The sequence below is a fragment of the Schistocerca cancellata genome, chromosome 4 (genome assembly GCF_023864275.1).
Source record: "Schistocerca cancellata isolate TAMUIC-IGC-003103 chromosome 4, iqSchCanc2.1, whole genome shotgun sequence".
NCBI lineage: Eukaryota > Metazoa > Arthropoda > Insecta > Orthoptera > Acrididae > Schistocerca > Schistocerca cancellata.
In genome coordinates, this window is record NC_064629.1 from 518529826 (window position 1) to 518545718 (window position 15893).

The 15893-nt window shown below is 38.1% G+C and overlaps 1 protein-coding gene across 1 annotated transcript in view; it reads left to right on the plus strand.

The window, feature by feature from the left end:
- Positions 1-15893, plus strand: part of LOC126183450 (transforming growth factor-beta receptor-associated protein 1-like) — a 165396-nt gene that overhangs the window by 37372 nt on the left and 112131 nt on the right. The window contains exons 3-4 of the mRNA XM_049925444.1: positions 4361-4454; positions 14252-14437. Of these exons, the coding sequence (XP_049781401.1) occupies positions 4361-4454; positions 14252-14437 (280 nt within the window). The remainder of the gene's footprint in view (positions 1-4360; positions 4455-14251; positions 14438-15893) is intronic.

A 15893-nucleotide genomic window follows, 5' to 3' on the forward strand; every position in this document is an offset into this window, starting at 1 on the left:
TTTGAAAAAGATGAAAGCTTTATTGACAGCAAAAAAGATTCCCATTGAACTATGAGACAGATTTGCAGAGTATTTTATTTGGAATGTGGTCAATCACAAACAATTGAAAAGAAGAAGAAAAATGCTTTGGTAACTCTGAACTGCATTTCTGGAGAAAAATACATACAGTGAAATAAGACAAGATTGGACGAGGAATGAAATACTTGAAAAAGGGGAAAGATAAGACAATGAGTGGAAATGATACGAAAGTGAAAATATGTTGCCTCGGACATACAGTGTGAACAAATTGCCTGCAGTGAAGAGTCATCAAAGGTAAGAGGAGAGGAAGGAGGAGGCTGGACATCATCAAAAAGGAGTGGAACAGAGGACTGGAGAAGCAGAAGCTCATAGGAATGACTTTGTTAATACTTATTCAAATAAAAATTCTTCCAATGCTGTTCGTGTGTCGTATCAAATTAACAATTTCCAAATGGGGCAAAGGGCTTTAGACACTCCACTGTGAGCTTTAACTCAAAAGTGTATATTTAACAGTAACAGAACACTATGTCTCTTAGAAAGTGTTCTTGATTATGGAATGAAACTTCATTCAGCAGCAGAATGTGTGCTGATTTTAAAATTTGTGGCTGATTAAAACTGTGTGTCAGACTGGGCTGGAACTGGAGACAGGTGCTCTACCAACTGAGCTATCAAGGAGTGATCCACAACCCACCCCACAGCACTACTTCTACCAGTACCTTGTCTCCTACCACCCAAACTTCTCAGATGCAGGACAGTTACAATGAGGTTTGGAAGGTAGGAGACGAGGTACTGGTGGAAGTAGCACTGTGAGGGAGGGTCGTGAGTTGTGCTTATCTGTGAAAGGCAGTGGTCTCAGGTTTGAGACCTGGTCTGCCACCCAGTTTTAATGTGCCAAGAAGTTTCAAGTGTTCTGGATCGCAAGAAGGATAGACAGATGTATGTCTCATGACCAATGTATGAGCACAGGAAGTTGGAGTTCCTGTACATCACACACAGTGGCAAATGTAGGTTATGTGACTTGTGGTGCTCTTTTTACTTTATTCATTTTTCTTTTTTGTCAAAATCCTGGCCACCAAAATCTCAAATAAGAGCTGGGAGAATGTATGACATTGTTAGTTTACTGATGTCATCCAGGGTGATGGACCTGTTGTAACATGCAGCATTTGTAATGTCTCTGTCACAATTAATGCTAAGTGTCAAAGGCCTTTAGACAGCACATGGCAAGCACTAAGGGTGCCAAGAATAAGAAACTACAATGCGGCAATGTGTGACAGTAGTTGATTGGTGAGACACAGGCATCTTAATGTTCAATAAGTAGAAATAATTCTTTTATGACACAGTGGTGGCATTCCTACTATGTGGTATTTCCCTTCCAAGCTCAGCAATCTCATTATGAAATTGTATTTGGGTGGTATGTCAGAAAGTCTGTTCCCTGTGAGATTACTTTAAGAAAATTGTATCTTCAACCTTTATATGTAAAAAAAGTGTCACAAATCATCTGATGATCTGGTGTATTTTATTCTAGTTGAAACCACTTGCAAGCAGAATAGATATGTAATGAATATTTTAGTGGGACCCCTGAATGGAGAAAAAGTCAAACCCATGTGTCTGTTAATTTGCTTTCATATAAAAACAGACAATACTACCTTATGAATGGTTTGTGTTGTGGCCTGATGGAATAAAATATGATTGAGTATGATTAGTGCTTACATATCATCCTTCTTACCAATTGCTTGCGTTTTCAGTCTAAAGTCTGTGTTCTGTAAGTTAAAACACCTGACCTAATTGTCAAGTTTGCAAGATGTTAAAAGAAGATGACTCATTTGTGAACAAATTTGTATCTTTCATTGAGAAAATCATTATAAAGGAACCTACCAGAATACAAAAGTACATTTGAATTAAAACACTTCCCTTAGCATCTTCCTATATCACATAAGCTTGGGGAAACTTAATTGGAATCAGTATTGTAGATCTGTAATATTTTTCAGGCTATATGCAGATTTTTAGATGCTTTGTCAGATGATTCTTCAGCTGTAAGATAGATGATAGAACTAGTAGGAGTAAAAGAACTGCATGATGATTATTGTCATACACTGACACTCCTTCGTGACTTCAGCCATGAGTACAATGGAGGAGAATTTTGAGAAAGAATCCCAGTGAATCTTAGTGACAGTAATGAAGGATGTGTGTAAAGGTGTTGATAAACAGCAAATCTTAGGCAAAAATTGTGAAGGCGAAGATGTAGCAATTAACAAGAATAGTGCTTGCTGTTTAAAAACAAAATCCACATATATTGTGTCTGTTGATGTAAGACATACCTTTTCTATTTACGAATATTTTCTGAGGTATTGCAGCTGCAATCTTACTCAAAAAATTGTTGAAATGTCCAATTTTGTTTGTTTCAGTAGTTTTTTGAGTGACTGATAGAAGTAAGTCAGTGTGTTCAGTGATGTGTTTCAACAGATTTTTCAGTGCTTGAGTGAACTGTTTCAGGAGTTTTGTCATTCAGTTACTTGGAAAGTGGTAACTGAGAAGGGAGTAAGACAGGGCTGTAGCTTATCCCCAATGTTATCCAATTGTAAGCTGTAAAGGAAACTAAGGAATTTGAAAAGGGCTTTAAAGTTCAGGGAGAAAAAATAAAAACATATAGGTATGTTAATGGCATGGTAACTCTCTCAGAGATGGCAAAGGACTTGGAAAAACAGTTGAACAGAATGGATAGTGTCTTGAAAAAGATGATAAGCTGCATATTAATTACAGTAGCTTAAGAGTAATGGAATGTAGTCAAATTAGATCAGGTGGTGCTTAGGCAATTAGATTAGGAAATGAGATACTAAAAGTAGACAAGTTTTGTTATTTTGGCAGCAAATAAGTGACCAAAGCCAAAGTAGAGAGGATATGAAATGCAGACTGGCAATAGTAAGAAATCTGTTTCTGAAAAAGAGGAATTTATTTATGTTCAATTTAAATTTGAGTGATTCTTTCCTGAAGATATTTGCCTGGAATGGATGATAAACAGTTCAAACAGTAAGAGCTCTTGAAATGTGGGTGCTACAGAAGAATGCTGAAGTTTAAATATGTTGTTGTTGTTGTTGTTGTTGTTGTTGTTGTGGTCATCAATCCAGAGACTGTTTTGATGCAGCTCTCCATGCTACTCTATCCTCTGCAAGCTTCTTCATCTCCGAGTACCTACTGCAACCTACTTCCTTTTGAATCTGCTTAGTGTATTCATCTCTTGATCTCCCTCTACAATTTTTACCTTCCACGCTGCCCTTCAATACTAAATTGGTGATCCCTTGATGCCTCAGAACATGTCCCACCAACCGATCCCTTCTTCTAGTCAAGTTGTGCCACAAACTTCTCTTCTCCCCAATCCTATTAAATACCTCCTCTATGTGATCTACCTTCTAATTTTCAGCATTCTTCTGTAGCACCACATTTCAAAAGCTTCTATTCTCTTCTTGTCCAAACTATTTATCGTCCATGTTTCACTTCCATACATGGTTACACTCCATACAAATACTTTCAGAAACGACTTCCTGACACTTAAATCTATACTTGATGTTAACAAATTTCTCTTCTTCAGAAACACTTTCCTTGCCATTGCCAGTCTACATTTTATATCCTCCCTACTTCAACCATCATCAGTTATTTTGCTCCCAAAATAGCAAAACTCCTTTACTACTTTAAGTGTCTCATTTCGTACTCTAATTCCCTCAGCATCACCCGACTTAATTTGACTACATTCCATTATCCTAGTTTTGCTTTTGTTGATGTTCATCTTATATCCTCCTCAACATAACAGTGTCATAAGTTCATAAAAAAAAAGTCACGATGATGTCCAGAGTTCATTCACAGTAGATTAGCACTCACATGGTTTCACAATGCCACTGAAATTAGTGTTGCTTTTCTGATTCATCCCAGTTGCCATAAAATATTAAATGTTGTCCCATTTCATACGAAACTAATATAAATCAACAATTATTAATGTTCACACCTAATTTCCTTCCTCCAATCTGTGATTATGCACATCACACTCTCCTGCAACTTATTCTGCAGCTTCCCTCAGACCAATACCAAAGTGCCAAATCAATAGGTGTCATCCACTCCTATGTTGAGATGATGAGGCATTGCTGTGCAACCTGTGGGCTTAAGAACTGTATCAATATTTGTAATCTCACAAGTTGTGTGTGTGAAAACATTTTACAGCTGTTTACCCTAATGAATTACATCAATATAAATTGTTTGACTAATTTTTCTAATGAGCTTTGATTCTTGCTTTGTTTTCATTGTTATGTGGAGTGACTGTTATTGAAACTTTCCCATTTAACTCCTTTTGCAGTTGCATCATAAGTTATGTTTTGGAAGAAAAATACCAGGAAAATGGTAACATTGTGTACAACTGCAGGAAGGTGAAACATAGGAATCTTGAACAGGTTTGTATCAGCAACATTGTTAACACTTTCTGTTGATTAATTACTATTTATTTGCAAGCTTTACTATCAGCAGAGGGGTATTAATGTACTGTGATAAACTTTCCAAAACTTTCAGTTGTTTTGTGGCACAAAATATGGACCGTATTGTAGTATCAGTTCTTAGGCCCATACTGTGACAAGTGCTTGAGAAATATGCAGACTACTTAAGCTTTGTGTGTGTGTGTGTGTGTGTGTGTGTGTGTGTGTGTGTGTGAGGAAGTGTAGCAAGAAATATGTTCAGTTTAAATGAGTAGAGACAGGTGGAAAGTAAAATGTTTTCTGTTCAAGAGAAGGCACAGTATTCATCTTGGGACTGGCCAGAATGAAATTCACACATAATGTTTTTGGACTGATCATTATCTCATCATTCAGAACAGTTTTCTACATCGGAAACAGCAATTTCTGGGGGTGTTCAACCACAATGGTGACAACACGTAAACTAGTGTAGTACCCATGACGATACTATTGTGGAAAAGTAGGTTGTATAAGAAGATGTAAAACTCTATGCTACTATAAACCCTAACACTGTGGATATGGAACTTACAGAGGAGTGGATGGGGAAAGAGGGGGGGGGGGGGGGGTGAGGGAGGAAATGCAGATGTCAGTGCAAATAACATGAGATGGACTGAAACTGGTAAATTTGATTAGAGTCCATGGGCACATAATTTTGATTTTTATCAGTAAATGATGTCAGTATACCATTCATCAAGATATCTTTGTACTGAAACAGTAGGAATATCCTCTAGGACAAACACACTGTCCATTAGTACAGCAGAACGTGTTCTGTTTGTTTGATGATCTGACAATGTAATGACTCAAATGTACAGACTATATAAAACTACGAACCTGGAGATGGCAGCTCATCATGCAAATCTGAGTATAACGGAGGACAGTTGTGCACATTTTTGAAGACATGTAGGTGAGTACAGAAAATTGCAGCATCAGTGATTCATGAGTCAGATAGTGTTTAGCAAAAGGCAATGCAGTTCCTGAAAGGAACTCTGTTGAAAATATTAAAATAGACCGTGTTGTCACTTTGTGTAGTTCCAATCGCATCTCCCAGCTGTGGCAACATGTAAAGCAAACTGGACATAATATTAATCTCCCCCCCCCCCCCCCCCCACACACACACGCGTTATATTGTTATATTACACACACACACACACACACACACACACACACACACACATATATATATAATCACTTTGAAAGGGTCATGTTGGAGCACTGTAGGGGTTCTAGAACTCTTACCAGCTGTGCATGTGATACTCCACCTCGATGTGTAACATCCAGGGAAGTGGTTTATATGTGCCAGTCAGTTGTATGGAATCAGTGCAGTAAGGTGTGGAGCCATCACAGAATGAAGCTGTTATGTTTCAGACATGTCTATACCACACCACAAATGAAGTCACCTGATTTGTTAATGTATCAAAGTGAACTGTCAATTGTGTATGAGGTATGGTGTACCAACTGCAGCAATTTAATGTGGCATGAGACTAGGTGCCTTAAAAAGATCCTAATCCTCCGAGAGTGGATAAGAGTGTTACACTTTGTCAGGGACAGTTGGTTTCAAAGCTTATAGGAATTTTTGCTTTAAGTTGATGCATGTCCATCTCAGCTAGTGTCCAAGCTAACTTTGCGAAGGAAACTGCATGCACTGGGCGTTCGGAGTCAGGTACCTTGCAAAAGGCACCTTGCATTGATCACTGCGGTACATTAAGCTGCATGCCTTCAGTGCACAATACAACACAGAAACTGGGTGGTTACTGACTGGGAGCCAGTAGTGTGAAGTGAAGAGTTAAAATTTTGTTCCATTGCAAATGATACAGGGTGTCAAGTGCATCAGTGGCCCAATAGGTGTGGAAGGTGCAGTTCGGATCGGAGTCAGTTCTGTAATGTTTCTTGGGACCACCCATTCATGTTACCTTGAATATGAACCTGGCTGTTTATTTTAAATTCCTTGACTGCCAAGTGTTATCCTTTCTTGCACTCAAAGAAAAAGGTAATTATTAATTTCCTGAAACTGGCATGTCTGCTGTTTTGACTACATTACAGAAGTTTTGCTGGGAAGCTGTAAGAGCTGTCCATACAGTCCCAATCTCTCATGATGTGATTTCCACATTTTTTGAGCCCTGAAGAGAGACATTTGTAGCCGTAAGTTTGCTTCAGGTGAGGAAGTGTGTCTCTTCGTACAACTGGGGTTCTTTATGCAACTGCAAACATTTTTCTACAAGGCATTAACAGTCGTGTCTCACACTGGGCTAAATGTTTTAATGGTTATGGTGATTGCTTTCAGAGTAAAAAACAATTTACTTACTTTTTTCCATCTGCCTCATTTTTATTTGACTGCCCCCTTATACATAAATGCAAATATTAAAAAGAAATGGTAAAATGCCCATGACGGAATATGATATACAATTTACAGAACAGTAGTTAACAATTGTAGGGCGTCAGGTGAAAGATGAAAAAGTCAAAAACGTAATTTTTCAGGAAAGTCTAATAAGCCTTTATTTTTATTGTTATATTAAAAATTTATTTGAAAAGACTCTAATAGTTTACTAACAGGATTCAGTATATCTTTATAATACACATATATGAACGAGGACAGCTTTAGGTACTTTCAGTGCGGATGCACCCTGCAGAACTTCGTGAATGCTATGAGCAGTGGGGTTAATGGGAGGGCCACTACTTGCACATTATGGGTTGAATATTTGTGTCAGCTGTGAAGTGTGTCAGTATGGCTGAGGCAATTGAGACAGCCATTCTAGAGAAGCAGAACACCTAGGTTCGAGTCCAAGTCGGGCATAAATTTTCAGCCTTCACCACCCATTTATATCAGTGCCTGTAGGCAGCTGAAGACCTGTTTCTTGGAAATTGTATCTTTATGGCTACTGTATCACCAGTAGTGTCTGTTCTGTTGGACATGTCGGGCAGAGCAAACACCACATTTCAATATATAACTTGAAGTAACTTGCAACTAAAGAGCACTGTTCTCCCCTCAGTCACATATATAATTCTCAACAATACATGGGTACTTAAGTCACTTATGTAATATCTCAAAAATGTGTGGTATTTACAATATTGATATAATTAATATTTTGTGTTATGTGCATGAAGAAAAATTCATAGAGAATTATTTATGCATGAAAGTGTGCTCAACAGAAAATGTGCGTATTTGACATAAATTGTTTCATAGAATGCAAAGTCTTTGTGTTAAAGTTTGTAAAATACGAATTATTAACAATTGGTTCTGAAATAATTTTCTATTAAACAATGTCTGCACCTAGTAGCTGAGTGGTCTGCACAACGGAATGTCATATCTAACGGCCCGGGTTCAATTCCTGGCTGGGTTGGAGATTTTCTCCGCTCAGGGACTGGGTGTTGTGTTATCCTTATCATTGTCATTTCATCCCCATCAACACGCAAGTCGCTGAAGTGGTGTCAACTCGAAAGACTTGCAACAGGTTACCCGACAGGAGGCCCTAGCCACACAGCATTTCCATTTCCATTTATTAAACAATGTAATTATTTTGATTACCAATAATTACAAATGTTTCTGCACAAGAATTACATTTTTTAGTTGTGGAAGTTACTTTGTACTTTATATTATACATTACTAAACAGTCTTGATATTTCTATGCTGATGTGCTGGAACCTTTAAAATGATAATTTTATATGAAAATAATTGCATTACAAAATTGAGTTAATATTCCTTTAAATTTGACAGTTTGTTTTAGCTAAATGTAAACTTGTAGACATTATTAAAAATTATTAAAATTTGTGATTGTGTTGATGACTGTGTGTTTAGAATGAGTCAATATATAATCTACAGTTCTTCCATACAACATTACATAATGAATAATAAATTTGAAATTTGGCATACAGTAGTAAAATACTCAAAATCAAGAAATACATTAAAAGCTGTGTATCACACAGTCCAATATCATATTAAAGGCTGTTATGTTATACAGTGTCCATCGTCTTTCACCATTCATGGTGAAGTTAAAGCAAAACTAGATAGATTGTAAAGTATGAGAGTAATATCCTTATTTATTTATTTATTTATTACTTGTTATTAGCCAACATTTGTTGAAATAGACAGTTTTGACATTACATTTGATAGTGAATCTAAAATTGGGAAACTATGTACATTCACGTTACATTACATGAGGATAAAGAGCTATTCTCTACATTATAATTCCTTAACATCATAGTTACTCTCTACTACATTCCAATTCCTTTACATCATAGATACACTTATCAGCTAACAATTTGTGCAGCTGCTTCTTGAAGGCATCACCTTGTAGGTCTTTCAGTGATGGTGGTAACTTGTTATATAATTTTAATCCTGTTTGCTTAAAGCTACTTTGGACCTTAGACAGCCTAGTAAAGTCTACATCAAGATTGTTTTTATATCTGGTATCATGTGAATGAACATCTGTTCTGGAAGGTAAGGTATGTATTTGTTTTTTTATGGAAAGAAGACACGTTTTTATATACAGAGAAGGTAATGTTAAGATGCTAAGTTCCTTAAAGTGCTTTCGACATGATTCTTGGCTTTTTGTTGTCTAGCCAATGAGCAACACCCATGGTAGTATCTTAAGAAGCCAAATGGATCACTTTGAATTTGTGACCACTTCAAGTCTTCCATTAATACTCAAGCTAATGTAGGTATTTATCTAATTGCTTGGACAGAGTATTTGTTGACAAAATTAGTTGGGGGCCCTTCTTTCTCCAAGACAGATCTCACTCATGCCTATTTACAATTACCTGTAGATGATCAGACAAGACAGTTTTTAGTGATTAAAACACAATTTTGCAGGTATTTTTATAAGAGACTTCCATTTGGGTTGCAAGTGCCCCGCAATATTTCAGAGATATCATGAACAACTCATATGAGGTATCCCTAATTGTGTTAATGATTTAAATGGCTTGTTAATTACTGGGGCCACTTGGGAGAAGCATCACCAAAACCTGTGAATGTTGTTTGAGCACCTTCTGGTCTATTGTATGCATTGTTGCTCCTTTGAGCCAAGTGTAGAGTACCTAGAACATACTTTTGGTAAAGAAGGGCTCATACCCACACAGGATCATCTGGATGCTATCAATAACTTAACAGCTCCAAAATAACTCAACTGCCATTATTCATAGGTAGAGTTCATTATTATGCAAAATTCATTCCCTTCATGGCCCAGATATAACTGCTTAACCAATTGTGTATAATAATAAAAAAAAGGAAGAAATTAAATTGGTGTGGTCATAAATGTGTGAGGAAGCTTTCTTACAATTTAAAAAGTGCCGTAAGTCTGCCACCTGATGTCGGGAGCAATGTTCAATCCAGGCAAATTCTCAACACTTTGCACTGATGACTCAAATTTTTTCATTGCTACAGTGCTGTCCCATAAAAATGCCAATGGCATTGGAAAGCACATTGACTTTGCATCTAAAACATTAAATGTGGCACAATGAAACTATTCGCAAATCAAGAAAATGGCGTTGGCTATTGTATACAGCATCAAGAAGTTTCAGGTCTCCCTCTGTGGTACCAAGTTTCACCTAATCACTGATCACAAGCCCTTCATTTCACTATTTGGCCCCCACTTAAAACTTCATGATAAGATGCCACAGCAGCTACAATGGTGGGTGTTACTCCATAGTAACTTTAACTACAAGATCCATTATAGGCCTACCACATAGCGTTCAAACATGGACACTTTCCTTCTCGTATTGTGGCTCTTATACAGAGTTTGACAGGCACAAAGCCAATCAGCAACACACCCTTGATGAATTCCGAATTACAGTGTGTAAAGTAGCAACAGAATCAGTCCACAATCTACTGCTCTGCAAGATGTCTGCTGTACAGCTGGATTAAATGCAACTGATGGGGCCATATTGTCAGCCATGGATGAATCTGAACGATGGATGTTAATTCCACTCATTCTCCGCTCCCATGTACTGAAGCTCCTCCACACTGCACAATGGATAACATGCAGAATGAAATTAATATTGCAACATTGTGTCTGCTGGTATGGTGTTGACATCACCATAGAACATATGGCCGGAAACTGCCAGACCTACTCCCACAACCAATTAGCTCTGCTGCAGCATGTCAGCCTTCAACCATGCTCTTACTACCCCTGACAAAGAGTGCCTCTATATATATATATGTCTCGCACAACTAGCAACCATATTTCTCCTTGCACCTTGCAATGGTCTGGAAAAATAAAAATAATAATATATATATATATATATATATATATTTTCCAGACCATTGCAAGATGCAAGGAGAAATATGGTTGCTAGTTGTTGGTACCCTCTCTAACTTCCCATATGTGGCACAGATGGCTATTGCTACCATCACCACCACTGACACTGCTGCCACCGCCATCAGAATGCCTGCCCAGCCCAAATATCAATACGAAAGAGACCATGGAGATACTTGTGCTTCGTACCATAGCTGCAGCTTGCTTCCACTGAGGGCACCATTGCCACCATGTGTATATCATGTGGGCTCATCCACTTATGTGACATAGTCTAATAATGCTGTGCCCCACACTTGTCTGCCAGTTTTCACATTTCTCTGAAGCCTTCAGTATGCACCAATACAGTAACTGACCTTCCCTTTGTTTACGTTTTTCGAACCGGATCACTCCCTCAGCTTTTCCTTTTTTTTTTCCCCCCTCCCACACTTATGATGACTTTTGCTATGCTGTGGACTGTGCTTCTGGCTGGCCACTTACTTTGGGAGCTCTGCTGTCATCAACATACAGGGTGAATCATAATTAATGGCATAAATGTGTAGAGTTGAAAGTACACGATAGTAGAAGCAAAAAAGTCTCAATAAACATAGGGTCAAAAATGCATACCTTAAGAGCTACGAGCAATTTTTCATCTTCGATACTGTGAAGCAAATCTCTTCTACTGCGGGCTCTTTGCTTTCCATATGTTGGGAAATAGTAGTATGTACCAAAACAAGAAAAAAGTGCCCAGCAAACATTTGCTCTAAAATGCATACCTTAAGAACTATGAGCACGTGCTCATCTTCGCTACTTGGAAACAGAACTCTTTTAATGAAAAATTGCTCATAATTTTTAAGGTATGCATTTTAGAGCAAATGTTTATTGGGATTTTTTTTCTCGTTTTGGTCCATACTACTACTCCCCAACATGTGGAAAGCAAAGAGCTTGCAGTAGAAGAGATTTGCTTCACAGTATCGAAGATGAAAAATTGCTCGTATCTCTTAAGGTATGCATTTTTGACCCTATGTTTACTGAGACTTTGTTGCTTCTAGTATCGTGTACTTTCAACTGTATGTGTTTGTACCATTAATTATGATACACCCTGTATAAGTCATATGTTTGGTCTCTGTCTCTGCATCACCACCAGTGCAGGTTAACATAAACTGTGTTACCAAGAGAGGTGGTGCAGTGGCTAGCACACTGGACTTGCATTCAGGAGGATGATGGTTCAATCCCATGTTTGGCTATCCTGATTAGGTTTTCTGTGGTTTCCCTAAATTGTCCCAGGTGAATTCTCTTTTTGTAGTCTCTTAGTGTTGCATACACAGTGTGGCTGTAAAATAATGTGACTGATACCGTCACAGAGTAAGTACACATGTGCCAAAGATGAATGACCAATAGCTGTGAAGCCTTATCAGTCAAATGCAGCATCTCTGGTGTCTGTAGACAGAACACTGTGGCAGTGGCCTTCATCTGTGTAAGAGCTGCTGTTATTTTTTGCCAGAAAAATGGCAAGTGTAATAATAGAGCAACAAATTGTCATTAAGTTTCACGTGAAACTTGGAAAAACTGCTACCAAAACCTATCTGTTACTAAAAGATGTGTAGGGCGAAAACTATTTATCCATACGTGACTTTTTGAGTGGTTTAGCATTTCCAAGATGGCCGAGAAGACGTTGAAGATGACTCCTGCGTGGGATGCCCTTCAGCATCCAAAACAGATGGAAATATCAGAAGAGTGGGTAATCTGAGTCATCTGACCATTGGTTAAGTATTCGGTTGATTGCTGAAACTGTAGGATGACAAAAAATGCATAGGGCAAATCAGAATAGTAGTAACATTTGTAACATGTGATGTATCTTGGTTTTTCACCTATGGTCCAGAACCCAAGCACCAATCCATGCATTGGAAGGTCCCAACTTCATTAAACGATGATGATTGTTTTTTTTTTTCATTATTTGTGGAATTGTCTTTTCACTGGGTTCCTGAAGGCCAGACTAATAATCAACATTACTGCCTTGAGGTTCTTGCTCAATCCGTGAGGGGGGGAGGGGGGAGGGGGGGAGGGGGGAGAAACCTGAACTGTGGAAGAACAAGTACTGCATTTTTCAGTTAAGAGGTTTCTGTCGAAGTAAAACATCCCAGTGTTGGACCACCCACCTCATTCACCTGACCTAGCACCATGTGATTTTATCTATTTCCCTAGGGCAAAAAACAAGATTTCAGTCTGTTGAAGTAGTGAAAGAAAACGCAGGACAAGTCATCACGACTTCCAGCACTGTTTCCATCAATGGAAAATTTGTATGATTTGTATGGAGCATTGTAGGGATGGAAGAGGGGAGAGGGGGTGTATATTGGGGGTGATTATAACTAAATATGTATGTTTTTTAAATAAAATGTTTTGCACCAACAGTTCCCTTATTTTATAGCCACATCTCATATACTCATCTCTTAACCACCCTGCGTGCGCACACACACACCACACACCACACACCACACACCACACACCACACACCACACACACACACACACACACACACACACTGAATGAACCATAGACAAACCCATTTCCCAAAGATTTGTTATTTTACTCATTCCAAATCTCACAGACAGTGAAAATTTCTCACTTTGATGCTGGTGAGTTGTACTTGCACTTGCTTTTGTGTTTCCATTTCATTTTTATGACACTTCATTGATGGAATGTGTGCAGGCACTGAGCTATTGGGCCATGTATTACAGGGTGTTGCTGGGGCTACAAGTATGTAGCATCTCTGCAATATCAATCACTTATTGCTGAGTCATTGTTCTGCAACCTTTGCGTTTGGATTAATTTGGGACATTCTTTGTGAATGTTGTGATTAGTGTATTTACAATATTTTCATGTAATTCTTGATAATAGGTTTGGGTTGTTTGGGGAAGGAGACCAGACAGCGAGGTCATTGGTCTCATTGGATTAGGGAAGGATGGGGAAGGAAGTCGGCCGTGCCCTTTCAGAGGAACCATCCCGGCATTTGCCTGGACTGATTTAGAGAAATTACGGAAAACCTAAATCAGAATGGCCGGACGCGGGATTGAACCGTCGTCCTCCCGAATGCGAGTCCAGTTTGATAATAGGAAATAATTGATAGAAATGATGTGAAATAAATTGATTTGTTTTGTGACATGTAAGAACCAATACCAGAAACTTTCATAAATAGATACGTTGCAAATGTTAGCGCTATTGCCGTTTACTTGGCTCTCTTATTTTATTTCTCTTTTTCCTTCAATTTTGAGCCTTCACATCATTTTATTTGCTGTAATGGCCAGCCACAATAAAATGGCATATTAAAACTTATTTGTTTTAGTCTTTGTATGATAGGTATTTAAAGTTTCAAAGAGAGGTATTGCACATAGGTTGGAATTTATATGTAAATTTTGTTAACAGTGAACACCTGTGATTCAGTGTGCCTTAAATCCGCATTCAAAATTGCTTTTGTATGTACTCCATTATTGATAGTAAATGTGGTTTTCTTGATTTCAGAGGAAGCCAATACATTGCATTAAATCACTGTCAGCAATAAATAGACTGCTTGTTCAATGTGATACCTCTCTGCTACTTTTTAATGTTCCTGAATTGGATATCATTGGCAATGGGCCAAGGATTCGAGGTGTAACAACATTTTGTATGAACCAGAACCCAACATCTTGTCCATTTCCACTGGTACAGGTATGTTTTAGTTTATACTACTTGAAACTGGTATCAAAGTTAACTGAATCTGCATTGAGAATATTTAAGTATTTCAAAGAATTCCTGTGAACCAGACCCAAGCCAGTTAGCTTGGCACACTAACTGTTATTGCTGGTGTTCTAGAAATGTGTTTGAAATTTATAGAGAACTATTTGGTCAAGCTGTTGTTTTTTCTTCTTTATTCTTTCATTTGCTTCATTTTTAGACACTGCAAGCATAATCTGTTTCTTTGCATATGTGATCATTTTAATAAAAGTTTTAAATTGGCAGCAAAGAGTAGTGAATAAAATAGATTCCAGTTAAAAGTTTCAGAAGCAATCAGCTCTTGGTATAGTTACTACAACTGTTCAAAATGGAAAATGAACTTTGAATTGGGGCCACAATAGTGATAGAGAATGTGCTAAAAATAGATTAGAAAAAGTTGTAATGTGCCAAGATGACAACTTAGTTGACTCTAAGCTTTTTATGTTTAGTATCTCATTCAGTTTGGAAGAGTTAAATGGTAACATGCAAAAACTACTCATAATTATTAGTGGTAATAGCAACAATATAGTGACTGGAATGGATAGGTTATTAATGTCAAAAGTACGTAGAAGTGAGAGCATTAATTCCAAATAGAATATACACTGAAGCACCAAAGAAACTGGTATAGGCATGCATAGTCAAATACAGATATATGTAAACAGGCAAAATACGGCACTGCTGTCGGCAACACCTATATGAAACATCAAGTGTCTGGCACAATTGTTAGATTGGTTACTGCTGATACAATATCAGGTTATCAAGATTTAAGGGAGTTTGATTGTGATGTCATAGTCAGCGCATGAGCGATGGGACACAGCATCTCTGAGGTAGCGATGAAGAGGGGATTTTCCCATATGACCATTTCACGAGTGTACTGTGAATATCAGGAATCTGGTAAAACATTAAATCTCCAACATTGCTGCAGCTGGAAAAACATCCTGCAAGAATGGGACCAGTGCCGACTGATGAGAATTATTCAACATGATGGAAGTGCAACTCTTCTGCAAATTGCTGCAGATTTCAATGCTGGGCCATCAACAAGTGTCAGCATGCGAACCGTTCAACGAAACATCATCGATATGGGCTTTCAGAGCTTGATGACTGCATAACACAAAACTTTACGCCTTACCTGGGGCCGTCAACACTGATATTAGATTGTTGATGACTGGAAAAATGTTGCCTGGTCGGACGGGTATCATTTCAAATTGTATCGAGTAGATGAACATGTACGGGTATGGAGACAACCTCGTGAATCCATGGACCCTGCATGTCAACAGGGTACTGCTCAAGCTGGTGGAGGCTCTGTAATGGTTGGAGCGTGTGCAGTTGGAGTGGTATGGGACCTCTGATATCTCTAGATACGACTCTGCAGGTGACATGTACGTAAGCACCCTGTCCGATCACCTGCATT